Source organism: Hypanus sabinus, chromosome 16, assembly GCF_030144855.1.
Source record: "Hypanus sabinus isolate sHypSab1 chromosome 16, sHypSab1.hap1, whole genome shotgun sequence".
Classification (NCBI taxonomy): Eukaryota; Metazoa; Chordata; class Chondrichthyes; order Myliobatiformes; family Dasyatidae; genus Hypanus; species Hypanus sabinus.
The window spans coordinates 72,357,260-72,376,553 of NC_082721.1; the positions used below are offsets into that span (position 1 = coordinate 72,357,260).

General features: G+C 40.2%; 1 protein-coding gene across 4 annotated transcripts in view; it reads left to right on the plus strand.

Moving 5' to 3' along the window:
• The window catches only part of pbx4 (pre-B-cell leukemia transcription factor 4), a 418,773-nt gene that overhangs the window by 386,345 nt on the left and 13,134 nt on the right, over window positions 1-19,294 (plus strand). For 3 of the 4 annotated variants that reach the window (XM_059992097.1, XM_059992099.1, XM_059992098.1), the window contains exon 7: window positions 9,337-9,449. The exons of the other annotated variant lie outside the window; for it this stretch is intronic. In XM_059992097.1, the coding sequence (XP_059848080.1) occupies window positions 9,337-9,449 (113 nt within the window). The remainder of the gene's footprint in view (window positions 1-9,336; window positions 9,450-19,294) is intronic. 4 annotated transcript variants of the gene reach the window in all.

Sequence of the window (19,294 nt, forward strand, 5' to 3'; positions counted from 1 at the left end):
GCAAAAAAAGAGTGACCAGAAACACATCATTATGTGGTCCAATCCACAAAGCACATCGATTAAACCTTGCCCCAGACCTGGGACTTCAGCACCATCCTCCAACGGCATCGAGGGTGAGAGAGAGAGAGAGAGACCATTCAATTACAGGGACCTTCCTCTAGGAGCAGTGAACAAGAGAGAAACCGTCATGTGCAGACATCATCTTCAGGCAGCAACAAGCAAGAGGCTGGCAGACAGCACTGAAAACCTGCTGGCCTTCCACTTCTGCCTCGCTGATTTCAATCTTCCTCAACGCTTTAATCAACAGCATCCGTGAGAAATGGAGTCGATCATAGATTCCAGGCTTCTTGGCCTCAATGCTGCATGCTTAGTTCAAAACCTCACCAAACACCCAAGTTGTTTAATCAGCCCGAAAACACACCACCAAACTGTAGATCACAGGCTCCAACAGTAGCAGAACCATATTTGAATGAGAAAGAAGGTGTAGAAGAAGTAATTTTGTGAAGGGACTGAAGGATGTCTTCCTTCATCACATTGTTTGCTGATGCTATCTTCTTCCGGAAGAAATCTGGCTATCTTCCTCCTACCTGCATACTGGCAGAGACTAAAGAGCAAGGCTCCAGAAGTAAAGGCAACAGTGGCCGCAGGAAGTAGAGGAGTGGCTACAGTGTTGCTTCAAGCTGGTGGACCAGGCCATGTTCAAGAACTTATCAGAAGACCTGAACAAATATGCCACTTTTTTCACAGACTTTATAATAAAGACAGTCATGGACAAGTGTGTCCCCACAAAATCTTTCAGCATCTTCCCCAACTAGAAGCCCCTGGATGAGCCAAGAGATCCACAATGTGCTGAGGGCCAAATCAGTGACGTTCAAACTGCCAGATAAGTAAAATACAAGAGGTTCAGGTATGACCTCTGGATAGCCATCTCAAATGCAAATGGCAATTCCAGGCTAAACTTGAATCTCAGGATGCTCAGCGTCTATGACAGGGCTTGAATGCTATTGCCTCTTACAAAGTGACAACATTGTGCCACAACAACAACCTCTCACTTAATGTAAGCAAAAACAAAGAGCTACTTATAGACTACAGGAGGGGGAAACCATGAGCCAGTTCTCATCAAGGGTTGAGTGTGTCAGCAACTTTAAAATTCTTGGTGTTATCATTTTCAAGGATCTGTCCTGGGTCCAACATGTCATCTATAACTTTGACAAACTTGTATATATGTGTGGTGAAGAGTATACTGACTGGTTGCATCATGGCCTGGTATGGGAACACCAATGCCTTCGAACAGAAAAAACCTACAAAAAGTAGTGGATACAGCCCATCCATCACAAGTAAAGCCTTCCCAATCACTGAGCATATTTACATGGAGCATTGTCACAGCAAAGCAGCATCCATCAGCAAGGACTCCACCCATCCAGGCCTTGCTGTCTTCTCATTGCTGCTATCAGGAAGAAGGTACAGGAGCCTCAGGACCCATAGCATCAGGTTCAGATAGTTATTACCCCTCAGCTACCTGGCTGTTGAACCAGAGGGGATAGCTTTACTCACCCCAGCAATGAACTAATTCCACAATTATGAAGTAACTTTTAAGGACTCTGCAACTCGTGTCCTCAATATTTATTTATTTATTTTGTATTTGCACAGTTTGTTGTAATTTCCACAAAGGTTGTTTGTCTTTGTTGTATGTCATTTTTCATTTCTGTTGTGTTTCTTTGTATCTACTGTGAATGCTTGCAAGAAAATGAATCTCAGGGTAGTATATGGAGACATATATGTGCTTTGTTAATAAATTTTCTTTGAACTTTCCATTCCTCCCCTTCTAAGCAGCTAAGAATTTATTTTGTTATGTGTACAGGCAGTCCCCAAGTTACGAATGTCCGACTTACCGACAACTTGTACTTACGAACCAAGGAAGGAGAACACCATCCACCATTTTAAGTCAGATTGTGACGCCGTCCACCATTTTAAGTTGGATCATGACACCGTCCACCATTTTAAGTCGTTGCCGTTGACACTGTGTTGAGTGTTTAACTTTGTATTTGGCTTAGATTTTCCTTAGTAAGATTCACCCTGACCCCGCCCCCCCCCCTCCTTATGGTCGGCTGGTGGCGCAGTGAGATCAGCACCGGGCTGGAGAACGGAGGTTCCCGAGTTCGATCCAGTGAGAGACCGCTCCATGCTGGGTTGATGTCGATCCAGTGACTCCCATACCATCCGTGCCGGGTTGATGTCGAGCTCGCAATTGGACCTCATAAAAAAAAACACTGCCACCTCCAGTTTAAATTCCCACACGGAATATTGTGGTGGATCAAATACCCAAACCCAGCACAGCCCCCACTTGTCCCATTTAACCTGTCTCAGTGGACTTTAGGATCTGGGGAATTCAGTGCGGTGGACTTTAGGATCTGGGGAATTCAGTGCGGTGGTCCTTAGGACCCAGCAGACCTCAGGAGTTGGCGGAGCTTGGGACCTGCCGCCCGCAATGTTTCTGTTCCATTGACGGGAAGTGATCGCGATTGAAAATAAAGTGGAAATAATAAAGCATTTGGAAAGAGGTGAAACGCAATTTGTCATTGGAAAATCGTTAGGCTTCAGTCGGTCAATGATCAGAACAATTTTAAAGGTTAACGGATAAAGTGAGAATAATGGAGCATGTGAAAGGCCCTGACCCGATGAAAGCTACAATTATTACTAAGCAAAGCAGTGGTTTAATTATTGAAATACATACGTTTCTTAAGTGTTTTCTATGCATAGAAAGGTGAAATATTCGCTATATACTAAAACAATCGTTTGACTAACTGACGCTAAATAATACTGGATGTACTTGTTCCGACTTACATACAAATCTGACTTAAAGACGGACTCAGGAACGGAACTCGTATGTAACCCAGGGACTGCCTGTACCTAGGTTCAATGTAAAGTCATCAGATTTAAGTGTTATGTTTCTTTCTGTCTCCATAGTTAATGGCTGATCTGCTAAGTATTTCCAGAATGTTCTGTTTCAGTTTCCAATTTCCAGCATATGAAGTTTTTTTTCCTTTCTGTTGAATGCAGCTGGAATGCAAGATAATGATAGGAGGGACCCTTTCATAGCTTTGGGAAGGAAGGAGAAATGCAAGAAATAGAATGTTGAATGGACAAATGTTGTGCAATGTATTAAGTGTGATGCTTTCTTGTAGAAATGTGTAGAAAATGATAACCTGGCACAGATGTTACTACACAAGCCCTTTCCTCCATCTGTGTTCAAGTGTGGGTTAGAATATCCCCATGGTAGATGGGAAATTTAAATGAAGTTAATAAATCTGGACAGAGGGGAGGCACAGTGGAGCTGCCTCTGCTCTCGTGACCCAGATTTGGGTACTGACATCTGCTGATTTATGGGTACAGTTTCCATTTTCCTCCGAGACTTCATTTTGCCTGGGTGCTCCAGTTTTCTCCCACATCCTGAGATGTGTAATCTGTTACACTTAGATTTAGGTTCCTTTAATATTTGAGAATGTATACAGTATGCAACCTGAAATGCATACTCTTCACAGACATCCATGATACAAGAGACCCCATAAAATGAATGTTAAAACATCAATGCCCCAAAACCCCCACCTCCTCCCATCCTTTGCAGAAGCAGCAGCAAAAGTACCGCTCCTCTCTCCCCTGCCGACACTAGCAAAAGCACCAACCCCCACCCTGCAAGCAACTGTAAAAGCTCACAAAGAGACCTTGACCCAGAGTGCATCAGGTCTATATACTGACTACTGTAAATTCCCCCTGCTGTAGTGCCTGGCAAAAGAATTGGGGTCAGTTCTAAAAGTTGATGATAAACAACCTTTTCAATAGTTTTACTTAAACATGGTAAATGTGATATAGACCTGTAGTTATTAATTACTGAGGCATCTAGGTTGTTCTTTTTCAAAAGAGGCTTAACAACTGCAGTTTTCAGGGCTTTTGTGAAGCAGCCTGATAGAAAAGAAATGTTGACTATTTGCAAAATGTCTGGTGCCACACAACTAAAAACATTTTTTAAAAGGTTGTAGGTAAAATGTCAAGGGAACAGGAGGAGGATTTCAGATATAGCACAATTTCTTCTAGAGTTTTATAGTCTATATTTTATAAATAGGGGAAATGAGGCTCTGGTACAGAAATGGAATTGAGGGCAATACAGATCAACCAGGATCATATTGAATAGCAGTATGGCTCGAGGGATGGAATGCCCAAGTTCTGCTCCTGTTTTCTTGTGTTTGAACATAGCACATATAACATTATGCACAGTACATGGCCTTCAGCCCATGATGTTCTGCTGAGCTTTTAGCCTATTCTAAGATCAATCTAGTCCTTTCCTCAGCCCATAGCCCATAACCTTCCATTTCTTCACATCTGTATTACAATCTAAGAGAATCTTAAATGTCCTTTATGTATCATCCTCTATCACCGGCAATGCATTCCAGGTACCTACCACTCTCTGTGTAAAAAGCCTACCTGTGGCATCTCTCCTAAACTGTCCTCTAACCACCTTAAATAGATATCCTCTGGTATTAGTCATTACCTACTTTTGAAAAAGGCACAGGCTGTCTACTCTATCTATGCCTCTTATCATCTTATATCCTCTATCAAGTTGCCTGCCATCCTCCTTCGCTCCAAAGAGAAAAGCTCTAGCTAACTCAACCTTTCTTCAAAACACATGTTCTCTAATCCAGGCGGCATCCTGGTAAATCTCCTGAGCTTCCCTAAAGCTTCCATATCCTTCCTATAATGAGTCAACCAGAACTGAACACAATTCTCCAAGTGTAGTCTAAAAGAGACTAACAGAACTGCAACATTACCTCGTGGCTCTTGAACTCAGTCCACTAACTAATGAAGGTCAACACACTGTATGCCTTCTTAACTATCCTATCAATTTGCCTGGCAGATTGGAGGGGTTTATAGAGCTGGACCCTAAGTTCCCTCTACACTGCTAAGAATAAAAAATTCTTGTGCATTGAGAGAGAACAGGTTACATGTAACTAAGGGGGAGAATGCAACTCATTCTGAGCACTAGCATAAATTGATGGGCTGCAAAAAAATCTTCTGTGTCATAGGAAAATGTGAGATAGGAGAAAAATGTTACGATCTTGTGGAATTCGATGTATGTAATTTCTTGGCTTTTGTTCCTCAGCACAGTATAGACAGAGGAAGCTCATATAATATAAATTGCTTCATCCTTTGCAATATACAGTGCCTCTTGCCTGTTCTGCACATATCTTTTTCTCTGGAGCTTACCAGAGGGGATCTTAGATATGTTGTTTGGCTGTTACATAGCACTTCTAAAACTGGTCACATTAATATTTTAACCCAGAAAAGATATAAGCTATTGAGCTGAATAGAATTATAATGAATTTTTCTTGACACTGGTGTGTCACACTTCTTGCGAGTTGAAAGTAACTTGCATATTCCTTTCTTTAGATTAGACCTTTGGAAATACATTTCCAGTTATTGATTTTATTCTCACTCTGTCTTGGTTTTCTGCTTGATGACGAGCATGTGAATATAATGTATTCTTTGTCACTCTGCACATGGTTTCATGATGTACTTTGATGCATTTCCAGTGTGAGAAATATTGTAAGAATATTATACGACACATGTTCATAAATCAGTGTGATATTTGATTGAGATTGTTCTCTGTAGATTCTGGGACAGAACCTGTGGGCTAAGCAATTGAACTTTGTATCTAACATTGGATGAGAGATGTATTTCATAACTAAACCAGTTTGTCTTCATTAAACATGGACACATTCCCATTTATCTTCTGGACCTATGATCAGAATGTGTGCCCCAGTTTTATTTTCTCCTCACTAGCTCTGGCAGCTGGAGTCATTTGTTTCCTCCTACTGCCACCCTTAATGAGATCAAACCTGGGATTCTCAAACAGACATAAATGCAAACATATGAATTAGGAGCAGGAATAAGCTACTTGCCCCTCTGCCCTTATGGTGAAATGATAACCACAATTCTACATTCTCATCTGTCCAACAGTTGCTTAACACTGCTTTAAAATAATCAAAGACTCTGCCTTCGTTACTCTTGAGGTCCAAATTTATTCTGAGAGAGAAAAAATAGTTTCATCTCTGTTTGAAATGAGTGGCCCCTTATTTTGAAACAATGACACTAGTTTTAGATTCTTCCACAATTCTTTCACATCCTCTCCACATTCATACTGTCAAAGCCCTTCAAAATAAACCCCTCCTCACTCTTCTAAATTTCACTAGATACAAGTCACATTTGACAATCTGTTTTCTTAATCCATCCATTCAAGATATGGGTCTAGGAAACCTTCTCCAAGCTACTTCCAATACCTATTCATCCTTCCTTAAATAAGACAGCATATTCTCTATATTGGATTTAAGATATGTTCTTACCCAATACTTTAAAGAACTAAACACAAAGTACACTGCAGATGCTGGGGTCTAGCGTGTTGTACGTGTTATCTTAAAGAACTGAAGCATAACGTTCCTACATTTGTATTCAAATCCCTTTGCAGAAAATGATAACATACTGTGAGCCTTCCCAGCTCTTTGGCTACATGTCTTCTGATATGAGGAAAGGTGAAAGATGATAATATTTGGAAAATATAAAATAAATTAGGAGATTAAATTATTTTGCTGTCAATATGTTACTAAATGATACCTACCACTTGCACAGTTATAACTTACCATGGATTTTTAAAGGTGGGCATTTCTTAATCCTGAAAGTCAGAATATTCAAGCAGCAGGATTTAATTCAGCAGTTGGTCATCAATTCATCTCTGTATTACAGGGCTTGTATGGGTTGGTTGTTACAAGATACAGTCATGTAATGTGGCTGAAACAATGAAAGAGAGTGAGAGTTGCATCTTGTCTGTTGAAGTCTGATTATGATGTTATATCAATTGCTGCCTTTAAAATGTTCATAGTTAGTTTATACAGGGTAATTCTATGTACACTTACTAGTTAAATAAAATTAGTGTAGATATAATACAAATCTTTCTTTTTCAATTATTATAGGGCGTTACAGTATGTCCTTTCACTACCAGAAATTAAAACACCAATTTTTACTTGTAGCAACTTTGTGTCTATCTCATGCACATCTGTCCTCACACCAGGGATAGGGTTCCTCTTGTCCTCACCTACCACCCCATAAACCTCTGCATTCAGCTCATAATTCTCCGTAACTTCCACTATCTCCAACAAGATCCCAACACCAAACACATCTTTCCCTCCCCCTGACTTCCCATTTCCTGCAGGGACTGGTCCCTATGCGACTCCTGACACTTATTCTTGTAAGTGGAGTAAGTGCTACACCTGCCTAACACCTAATTGGATTCCATGTTTTCCAGCCCTTAATCTCTTTCACCAATCAACTTCCCAGCTCTTCACTTCACCCTTCTGCTTCTCCCAGTTTCACCTATCACCTGCCACCTTGCACTTTTTCTTTCCCTCTCCCCACCTTGTTGATCTGACTTCTTCCCCACCTTCCTTTTCAGTTCTGAGGAAGGGTCTTGGCTCAAAAAGTCAACTGTTTATTCCCATTCATAGATGTAGCCTGACCTGCTGAGCTCCTCCAGCACATTGTGTGTATTGCACTTTGTATCCAATATTGATTAATCATTATTTGCATAATCTTTAGACACAGGATTTAAAGCAGTGACCAAAGTTTCAAAGCCTCAACTTAAGCACTTGATAGCCAAAGAGCATCTCTGGCTTTCATACTTGCTGATCACCAACATTCATGTAACTGCTGAGTTTTAATTTATTTTGCCATTTCTCATCTACTTGGCAACAAAAGGGAGCCCTGATGAAGGGTCTCAGCCCAAAACATCAACTCTATTCATTTCCTTTGATGCTCCCTGACCTGCTGAGTTCCTCCAGTATTGCGCATGTGTGTTGCAAATATGGAAAGGCAGAGAATTCTTGGCTTAAGCTGAATCACTGCTTTCCTTGGTATTCAAGTTTCAGGATCTTACTGCTTCTTCAGAACATTTTTTGAAGAAAAGGGCACATTGTTGTATTTGTAGCTAGTTGCCATATCATATATCCAAAGGATGTGTTTTTGCCGGGACCATGATGATTGAATTGTTTCCTTCCCACTACCCTTTCCTGCTTCCTCCCAATCCATCCATCCATTCAGCCCCTTCAGAATATACTTTTCTTCCCGAATCCTTGCAGCTCCATCTTGCAGTTTTTTTTTCAGGTAGTAATGGAAAAGCAAACTACACTGGATGTTGCTAATCTGAAATTAAAACACAAATAGCATGAAGTCAAGAAGGATCTGTGGAGACAGTATGTTTCAAGTCACTAATCTCTCATGGGACCTTTGTCTTACCATAGATGTTGACTATCTTTAGCATTGTCTGTTTCATTAGCTCATTTATTGATTCCAAGAGTACAGTGGTTTGGAAGTAATTGCTCATTTAGTGTCCCATTTCAATGCATTTCAAGTTCTCAACTAGCCCTACAGATCTATTTCTACTAGCAGTATTTCTGCCTCTATGTTGCAAGATCTATTCTGCATTCCTCTCATTGACTACAGACCCATGTGCAGCAGGGTAACAATAACAGCAAACTTACAGCAACAAGTTGCCAGGAGCTTTTGACTAAAATGAACAAAATCTGTGTAGATTTTCATCCCCCTTCAAAGTGATGATGTGTGGATTGTTCTGCTTCTGAAAATGCAGTGTGTTACTACAAGTTGTTCTTTTAGCAATGCAGTGAATGCATTTTCACCCAATCGTTTGCAGTGAGTAGGGTGTAATGTTTCCCTTTATTTATGTGACATTGATCATTTTTGTGTCAATATTTCAGTCAGTATGTAGAATATTTTGGGTACTTTTCTCTGGGGGAAATAAAAGCTTACAGTGATAAGCACTTTGACTTTGCGCGTAGTCTACATAAAGTATTATGTGAGAGATATTGAGGCCTTATACCAGCTGACAGCATATTGTTCTTGTCCATTTACACCCACTTGCTCAAGTATTACTAATCGTGCATGTTGTCTTCAGTTTTAAGTTACTCTTCACATATACTTAAGGTATTCTCTAACTAAGACTAATTCTGTCTAAATAATCTGTTTTCTTTCAACTGAAACCTTACTCTTCCTACTATCAGCTGAGTAACAAAAACTAAATCCTTCAAGGTGCATAATGCATGTAACTAACAGAGGATTGTGAGCATGTTAAATGTTTAATCTGGGCATTTTGGGTGCATGCGGCTTTGATTGTTAACTCCCCCCTTCCTGTTGGCACTATCTCAGTGCTTGGCTCAAGGGGAGACATACTGTGTGCAATCTTTGCGTGATTCAGGTACCTGACTCTTTCCTTTCCAGGTTCTTCTGGTTCTTTTAACATGCCAAACTCTGGAGACATATTCATGAATATGCAGTCACTGAATGGGGATTCTTACCAGGGTTCTCAAGTTGGAGCTAACGTACAGTCACAGGTAGGCATAGGACAATTCATTTGGAGTACAGGACATCTCAAAGAGAATAGGATAACAACCCCTGTCCACAAAAGAAGCTTCAAGGTTTGATAATTCCTGATCCTATTTACTAGCCAATACCTCCTGCTAAATATTGTGTGTTTAAGGTCTGTGAAGCTTCCTATGGTTGAATTGTGTTCTAATTATATTTTAGCTCTCACACAAAAAATAGTTACTTTTGTATGAAAATCTGAGAAAACAAATCTCTTGGGGAATTGTCTCAGAGAAGTATCTAAGTAGTAGAAGAAAATATCGTAGTGCTATGGGTTCTGATCTGGATCAGAAACTTTCAGTGAGTGGACTTGGTATTGGGAGTTTTTAGTTAGAGTCTCCCCAGCAGTTAGGTGAGAGAAGCTATTGGAAGCAAGAAGAATGGAAAATTAACTAAGGTGCTAAAATAGCAGCATTATAATGCCACTGTTCCAACTTGAGACAAAATATTAATGCAAGAACAAACTTGGAATGAAAAACTAGGAAGGAAAGGGCTGAGAGTGAAATGATAGTCCTCGGAGATCACTTAAAAATACCGAATAGCTCAGTAGATTAAACGTTACTTAAATAACATAATTAAATATTTACTGTAATGCTTTGCTGTCATTGATTCACTTGTGCATTATACCTCATATTATTACCAATATTTTTTTCAACACTGCATTTTAGCTTTCTTCCCAACACAATTTCTTTGGTATTTACATTCAAAAATGTACTCACACACAGAAAGTGGTGGATGGTGGAATGCACTGCTGGCAGTGATGATGGAGGCGGATACAACAGGGTCTTTTAAGAGACTCTTAGATGGGTACATGGAATTTAGAAAAATAGAGGGCTACATCATAGGGTAATTCTAGCAGTTTCTAGAGTAGGTTACTTTGTCGACACAACATTGTAGGCCGAAGGGCCTGTAATATGCTATGGATTTCTATGTTCTATCTATTGAGATTGGTATGGAACAATAATAAAGGAATATTTGGGTAGAAAGCAAATTTTATACACCCTCTGTGTAAGTCTTCAGTGCTTAAAGTTTAAATTGTATAGGTACTGCAACATTAATACTTAATTGGTGATTTATTGTATGCATATATGTTTGTTCCAATCCAGGGGATTAAGAATAGAATACAAGCTGAGATAACTAGTCAACCAAGGGCATGCTCTATTGTCAGAGGTTTTGAATTTCAGGTGAGATGTTATGCTCATCCGTCATCCTCAGGTGGAGTTTAAAAGAAGTGAAGAAGAGCAGTGGAGTTTTTCCCTGGTGTCATGACCATTATTTATCACACCATAGGTTCTAATATAAATAAAATTAACTGATCATTGCCATATTACTCTACATCCTAACTGTGCAGTCAATTTTATCCTCAGTTGTCACCTTTTGCTTGCTGCATGCCTTTGATTCTTCCACCCATTGCATTAACTGGATGCAGTTCTAACATCCCAGGATAAGAGAAATTTACAGCAAAATTGATTGCCATTTGGCACATCATATCCATGACAGTCAAGAAGCAAGTTGTCTAAGTTAACTCCACTTCCCAAAACTCTGTAGATTATAGCTTTTCAAATGTTCATTGGCTATATATAAAATGTGGTGACAAGATGATAGTGCATGGTCATGCATTTCAGTAGAAGGAATAAAGGTGTGGACTACTTTTTAAGTGGGGAGAAAATTCAAAAATAAAATATGCACAAAGACTTGGGAGCAATTGTGTAGGATTCCCTAAGGGTTAACTTGCAGATTGAGTCAGTTTTAAGGAAGGCAAATACAATGTTCACATTCATTTTGAGAGAACTAGAATACAAAAGCAAGGATATATAATGCTGAGTCTATATACAACATTGGTCAAACTGTACTTGGAGTATAGAAAGCAGTTTTGTGTCTCTTATCTAAGAGAAGATGTGCTAGTATTGGAGAGGGTACACAGGAGGTTCATGAGAATGATTCTAGGAATGAAAGGGTTAACATGTGAGGACTGTTTGATTGTTCTGAATGCTAGAGTTTAGAAGAACGGGAGGGGGCAGAATCTCTTTGAAACCTGTCCAATCTTGAAAGGCCCAGATAGAGTGGATGTTCCCCATCGTGGGATAATCTATGACCAGAGGGTCACAGCCTCAGAACTGAGGGATGTCCATTTAGAACAGAGATGTGGAAAAAGTTCTTTAGCTGAGGGTGGTGAACCAGTGGAATTCATTGCTATAGACGGGCTGTGCAGGCCAAGTCATTGGGTATAGGTGGAGGTGGATAAGTTCTTGACTAATGAGAGTATCAAAGGTACCGGGAGAGGGCAGGAGAAAAGGGTTGAGAGGAATAATAAATCAGCTATGATGGAATGGCAGAGCAGTCTGATTAGGCCAAATGGCATAATTCTGCTCCTATGTTTCTGCTGATTTATGTTAGTCCACGAACATGTTTAAATTAACTTACAATAACCATTAATGTTAAGATAAATGGTATGTGGTTACTCAGTCTTTCTCTTTCTTTAAAATAAAGCTGCCTTACTTCCAATCTTCTTTACCTCTGGAACCCCTTTAAAGAGAATTATAGCCAGAGCCTACTCAATATTTGGATCAGCAAGTTTGCAGATGACACAAAGATTGGGGGTGTATTGGACAGCGAGGAAGACTGTCAGAGCTTGCAGTGAGATTTGGACCAGTTGGAAAAATGGCAGATGGAATTTAATTCAGGCAAGCGTGAGGTGTTTTTCTTCGGTAGGACCAACCAGGGTGGATCTTAGACAGTAGTACACGCAAAATTTTGGAGGAGCTCAGCAAGCCAGGCAACATATATGGAAAAGAGTAAACAATCAATATTTCGGTCCAAAACCCTTCATCACATCAGCCTTCATACATCAAGATGTTGAGTACAAGAGATGGGATGTTATATCGAAGTTGTATAAGACATTGGTGAGGCCTAACTTGGAGTGTTGTGTGTAGTTTTGGTCACCTACCTAGAGGAAAGATGTAAATAAGGTTGAAAGAGCACAGATAAAATATGGGGACTGGAGGACCTGAGTTATATGGAAAGGTTGAGTAGGTTAGGACTTTATTCCTTGGACATAGAAAATTGAGAGGAAATTTGATAGAGGTATACAAAATTATCAGGGGTATAAATAAGGGAAATGCAAACAGATTTTTTTGCCACTGAGATGGGATGGAGCTACAATTAGGGATCATGGGTGAAGGGTGAAAGGTGAAATGTTTAAGGTATGAGGAGAAACTTCTTCACTTGGAGTCGTGGAGGTGTGGAACAAGCTGCTAACACAAATAGTGCATGTAAGCTCAATTTCAACACTTAAGAGAAGTTTGGATTGGTACATGAATGTCAGAGGTATGGAGAGCAATGGTCCGGTGCAGGTTGATGGGACTGGGCAGCTTAAATGGTTTGGAGTGGACTAGATGGGCCAAAGGGCCTGTTTCTGTGCTGTACTTTTCTATATGGTTGCCCCCTTTAAAGGCCAAGGATTTAGTTTATCCATATCTTCTGATTTATTTACCTCTAGTAAGCTGGAATCCTTATCTTGTCTCATTCTTTTTATATTTATCACCTCTATTACTTCACATTTTTTCACAGCCCTTCTTTGATGACAGATACACCTGCACTCTCAAGCAGAATTTTGATCTCTATTTGGAACACTGGACTTAATCTGTAAAATTAATTTATCTGTGGTCCAGATCTGATGTTTTACTTAGCTGATAGATCCATCTGAAGTATCATTGGTGCTTCCATGCTGTCCTACTGCCATTCTGTCTTCTCACCCAGTCCATTCCTAAAACACTGTCCACACCTGTTGCTGGGCTCGCTAGCTCTCTTTAACTATGTTTCAGGAACACTGTTCCTTCTGTGTTCCTTACTTTGTTATTTCCCAGGTAATTTTTGAATAATTGAAATGCTCTCCTATTACTACCTGATACCTTCTAGTTTCTGATGTGTCAAACTTACCAACGCAGTTTCTCTTCTTTTCCCCCTGTAGGCACACATAACAACCTGACGGTCATCCCTTATTGCTCTTGTTCACCTTACTGACTTTATCTATTTAATTTTGTAGCATATCATCCTTCATCACAGTGGCAGTGTGCTTAAGCTGTCTTGCACCCACATTATCTTCTCCCCATCCCTGACTCCACATCATGTGAAAACCAAAGTGTGAAAATATCAGGTTACTTTTTCTATCAACCCATGATTTTATAATGACATTGGTTATAGAATGGCTACTTGGAACTAAGTCTTGTAAAGCAGAGCATGCATCAAGGTGAGGCAGACTCTCCTGTGCTTGCCTACCATTACAGAAACCAGGAAATGCTGCTCTGTCAACATCGGTGGAGAGAATAGATGGTTATTTCCAGTGTAGACCCTAACAGGGAACTGGAAAATATCACAGATGAACACCACCGGGAGCAATAGATGTACATGTACACACATTCGATCTTTCATTTGCACAGACAACAATTGACATTAATATACAATCTTTAACATAATAAGATGTTCCAAAATGCTCCATACCAAGCAAAAGCTTAGAAATTGGATTTCACCCATTCTTGAAGTATTAAATAATGCTGTTTTCCTAATGACAAATTGGAGTCAGCAAAGAAATTGAGAAATGCCTACATTAAGAAATTGCTTTTGTTTTTCTCCCCCATTTATAGGTAGTTGAACTTGACATGCAAGCTGACATCACATTTGCCATCTTATTTAGTGTGCTAGGATGTTATGGAATTAAAAAGCACAGAAACAGGTCTTTTGTCTCTCCATGATAGATCTTTTTACCCATCCATAGTAATCTCACATTAGGTCTATCCTTGTTTATTCAAGTGTGTGTTTAACTGTCTCTTAAGCATAGTGATTGAATCTGATACCACCAGCTCCTCTGGCAGTGTGTTCCACTCTCAGTATTAAGTGAACTTACTCTCAAGTCCCCTTTAAAATCCCTTCTACTTACTTCTTGTTTTTTGATACCTATATCACAGGAAAAAAGATTCTGACTATCTACCTATCCCTGCCTCTTATCCTTTTATTTATCTTTGTCAGGTCACCTCTCAGCTTCCTACACTCCAGGAAAAATACTTGGAAAATAATTGTAGCAGAGTAAGAGCGGACTGGCTGAAGTTAGATTGGGAGTAGATCCTTGCAGGTAAAATAAAATCTGACAAGTAACAAACTTTTAAAAAGGGTTAGCAAGGCTTGAGCGACAGCATCTTCCAGCAAGGGTGAAAGGAAAGATAGCAAAATGATGGCACCTTGGATGACAAAGATTATTTAAGGTTTGATCAGGTAAAAAAAAAGGTAGCATTTGATTGGTCTGGGCAACTTGGATCCTCAATCCCTTGAGGAAAATATAGAGGATGTAGAGAGTATTATCAACAGAAATTAGGAGCACAAAAAAAGGCCATAAAATATGCTTAACCAGTAAAATTAAGGGCAATCCTATATATTTCTATTGAGTATATCAGGAGCAAGAGAGTATATGGAGAAATTGAAAAGGCCAAAGGGTTAACTACTTCTGTGGGGCCATGGGGTATTGCTGAGGTCTTAAATAAATAGATGGATCTATATTCACCAAGGAGGAGTACATTAAAAATAATGAGTTCAGGGAGGGACACGTTGATTGTTAGGACTAAGTAAGTATTGAGAAGGTGTCAGATGTCTTGGAATGTGTATATCTTGATAATATGATCTATCTTAGAATGTGATGAGAAACAAAGGAGAGATTGCTGGGGCATCTTTATAGGTGAGGTATCAGAAAACTAGGGAATGCTAATGCTGTTCCTTTACTGAAGAAATGCTAAGCCAGATAACTACAGATTGGTGGGCTGTTGAAAATTCTAAGAGACAGAATTTCTGTTCAAGTGGAAAGACAGTGACTGATGGGTATAGTTAGTGTGGTGTTGTTGGGGGGGAGGTGTGGAGGGATCCCTGTCTGAATTTTTTGAGGAGGTAATGAAGAATCATGAAGACAGGGCAGTAGATATTATCTAAGTTGATGAGGTCGCCCTTGGTAGGTTGGCACATGGGATGCAAGGAGAGCTGGGAAATCATATCCAAAATTGGCTTGGTAATAGGAGGCATAGTGGAAGTTTGTTTTCTGACTGGAAATCTCTAACCGATGGTGTACCACAGGGAATTCTGGTCACCACACTGTAGCAAGGAGTTAGTAGTGCAGGAGGGAGTACAGAGGAAATTAACTGAGGTGTTGCCTGGAATGGGGGGACTTCAATTAGGGGAGAGATCGGGCAGATTCGGCCTGGATCAAAGAAAACTGATGGGTGACCTGATAGAAGTATTCAAGGTTATGAAAGGCATGGATAAGGGCAGATAGTCAAAATTATGAAAACAAAAGCAAATAGATTAAAGGCAAGATGGAAGAGATTCAGAGGGGATCTGAGCTGGAAGTTTTTTTTACAGAGAGTGTTGATATCCAGAATACACTGTCAGAAGTCTTAGATCACTTAGCTCACTTAAGAGACATTTAGACAGACATTTAAGTAGCAAGCATACAATAATATGGTCCTAATGTAGGTAAGAAGGTTGGCATGAAAATGGTGAGCCAACAGGTTTGTTCCTGGGCTGTACAACAGTATGGCACTCTCTTAACTGAAGCCGTCCCCGGTGAATCTCTTCTGCACTCTCCATCCTGCAGGGTGGTGACCAGAATTATACAAAGTGTTCCATGTGTAATCTAACCAGTACTGTTTACTTACTTGCTTGTTACGTAATTGACGTTTTGGAGCAGCAATAAAGGTCCTCCATCTCTGGCAGTGTTCAGGGCTTCCTTCATCATGGCAGTAGCTTCCCCTCGGTTTTCACTACTGTCAGCCATGTAAGCCCCAGAGCAGACACAGGAACACCATCACACTCAGATGTAGAAGGATCCTTCCTTCATTGCTGTTTCTGTAACAGTTTTATTTTACTTGTCAGGGTTGCTGGCCCTAAGCGGAATACTTGAACCTGGAGGACCAGTAGACCACTCTTAATCTGGCCTCCACCCTTTGACCTGTTTGGCATGGGGGACCCTACCAAGAGCCAAAGCATAAAGCCCTGACTCCAGCCAACATAACTCTCCAGGTCATTGAGACATGAAAACCCTCCAAACCGCAACAAAGTTGTGGTCCTCTTAGAGGAAACCAGTTTTAGTTGCAACCTATTGTGCCAATTTTTATCTCAACACCACCAATTTTTTTTAATTATTGAAATTACGAACATTTTTCCTACATTCACATCAAAGTTAATAGTACAAATTGCAAACAATAAAGATCACAGCATTAATTCCTGCAATTCAACATTGGTCACAGACATAAGAACATAAGAAATAGGAGCAGGAGTAGGCCATCCGGCCCATCGAGCCTGCCCCAGCATTCAATATCTGATCTGTCCGTAAACTCAGCTCCATCCACCTGCCTTTTCTTTTCCCCATAACCCTTAATTCACTTACTATGTAAAATTCTATCTAACTGTATCTTAAATATATTTAAAGAAGAAGCCTTAACTGCTTCCCTGGGTAGAGAATTCTACAGATTCACCACTCTCTGAGAAAAACAGGTTCTCCTCATCTCTGTCTTAAATCTTCTCCCCTAAATCTTGTGGCAATGTCCCCTAGTTCTAGTCTCACCTACCAGTGGAAACAACTTTCCTACTTCTATCTTATCTATCCCTTTCAAAATTTTGTACGTTTCTATAAGATCCTCTCTCATTCTTCTGAATTCCAGAGAATATAGTCCCAGATGACTCAATCTCTCAGATTAACCCTTTCATCCCTGGAATCAACCTGGTAACCCTCCTCTGCACTGCCTCCAAAGCCAGTATATCCTTCCTCAAGTATAGAGACCAGAACTACACACAGTACTTCAGGTGTGGCCTCACCAGTACCCTGTATAGTTGCAGTATGGCCTCTCTGCTCATGAATTCAATCCCTCTAACAATGAAGGCCAACATTCCGATTGTCTTCTTAATAACCTGTTATACCTACAAGCCAACTTTTTGTGATTCATGAACGAGCACTCCCAAGTCCCTCTGCAGAACAACATGCTGCAATCTTTCACCATTTAAATAATAATCTGCTCTTCTATTATTCCTTCCAAAATGGATTATCTCAGATTTACCAACATTGTATTCCATCTGCCAGACCTTGGCCCATTCACTTAACTTATCTATATCTCTCTGCAAACTCTCCACATCCTCTGTACAATTTGTTTTTCCACTCAGTTTAGTGTCATCAGCAAATTTTGTTATGCTGTACTCAGTCCCCTCTTCCAAATCATCAATGTAAATGGTAAGCAGCTGCGGGCCCAGCACCGACCCCTGTGACACCCCACTCAACACTGACTGCCAACCGGAGAAACACCCATTTATACCAACTCTCTGCCTTCTTTCGGTTAACCAATCCACTATCCAAGCCAATACACTTCCTCTGACTCCATGCATCCGTATCTTATTTGTAAGTCTCTTGTGTGGCACCTTATCGAATCCTTGTTGGAAATACGACATCCACCTGTTCCCCTCTATCCACTGCACTCATTATGTCATCAAAGAACTCCAGTAAGTTTGTCAAACAGGACCTGCCCTTTCTGAATCCATGCTGAGTATGTCGATTGAACCACTCCTTTCTAAATGTCTCACTATTTCTTCCTTAATGACAGCTTCAAGCATTTTCCCAACTAGACGTGTCCTCCACAGTGAAGACTGACACAAAATAGACGTTCAATGCCTCAGCCGTTTCCTTATCACCCAATATCAATTTCTCCTTCTCGTCTTCCAAGGGACCTGCGTTGACTTTAGCCACCCTCTTCCTCTTTATATATTTATAAAAACTTTTGCTATATGTTTTTATATTTTGTGCTAATTTACTTTCATGTTCTATCTTTCCTTATTTCTTGTTTAGTTGTTCTTTGTTGCTTTTTAAAAATTTTCTCTATCCTCCAGTCTCCCACTACTCTTTGTGACTTTGTACACATGAGCTTTTAATTTGATAGTATCTTTTATTTCCTTAGTTATCCAAGGCTGGCTCTCCCCACACTTACTGTCCTTACTTTTGACTAGAATATACTTTTCTTGAGCACTGTGAAAAATCTCTTTGAAAGTATTCCACTGTTCCTCAGCTGTCCTACCAAATAGCCTGTACTCCCAATCCACATTAGCCAACTCCTCCCTCATCCCGTTGTAGTCTCCCTTGTTCAAGCATTAAACACTAGTTTTAGATATAACTATTTCATTCTTCATCTGTATGTGAAATTCAATCATACTATGATCACTGTTTCCAAGAGGATCCCTGACTACAAGGTTGTTAATCTTACCTGTCTCATTGCACAGGACTAGATCTAAGATAGCATTTTCCCTTGTAGGTTCACTAACATGCTGCTCAAGAAAGCCGTCACGGATGCAATCTATAAAGTCCTCATCAAGACTTCCTTGACCAACCTGATCAGAAGAGCATCCTCTACCACTATCTGCCTTTTGGGTAAATCAGTACTGCCCATGAAAACCACACAAACTGCTGTAAGAAAATGGAGGGACAGATGAGCAGGAATTGGGTTGGGGTAGTGGTGTGTGCTGCTCTGTAGCCCATCTGGAGGAGACCTGAGGGACACAACTTACAGAACCTTGCACTGTGGTACACAAATGAAATCTTTCTCATGTTGCCCAGTTGCAAAAGGGCAGCCAATGATTCACTAACATTATAGGCTCATTGGAAATCCTTTAGAAATATCTGATTCCCAACTTGCTTTATGGTTTCCTCCCTTTTTTTAGCTATGAATGAAGTACGTGATCTATTGTCAAGTCATAAAGCATGCTGCACATATTGATGAAGTTGTCACATGCGTGA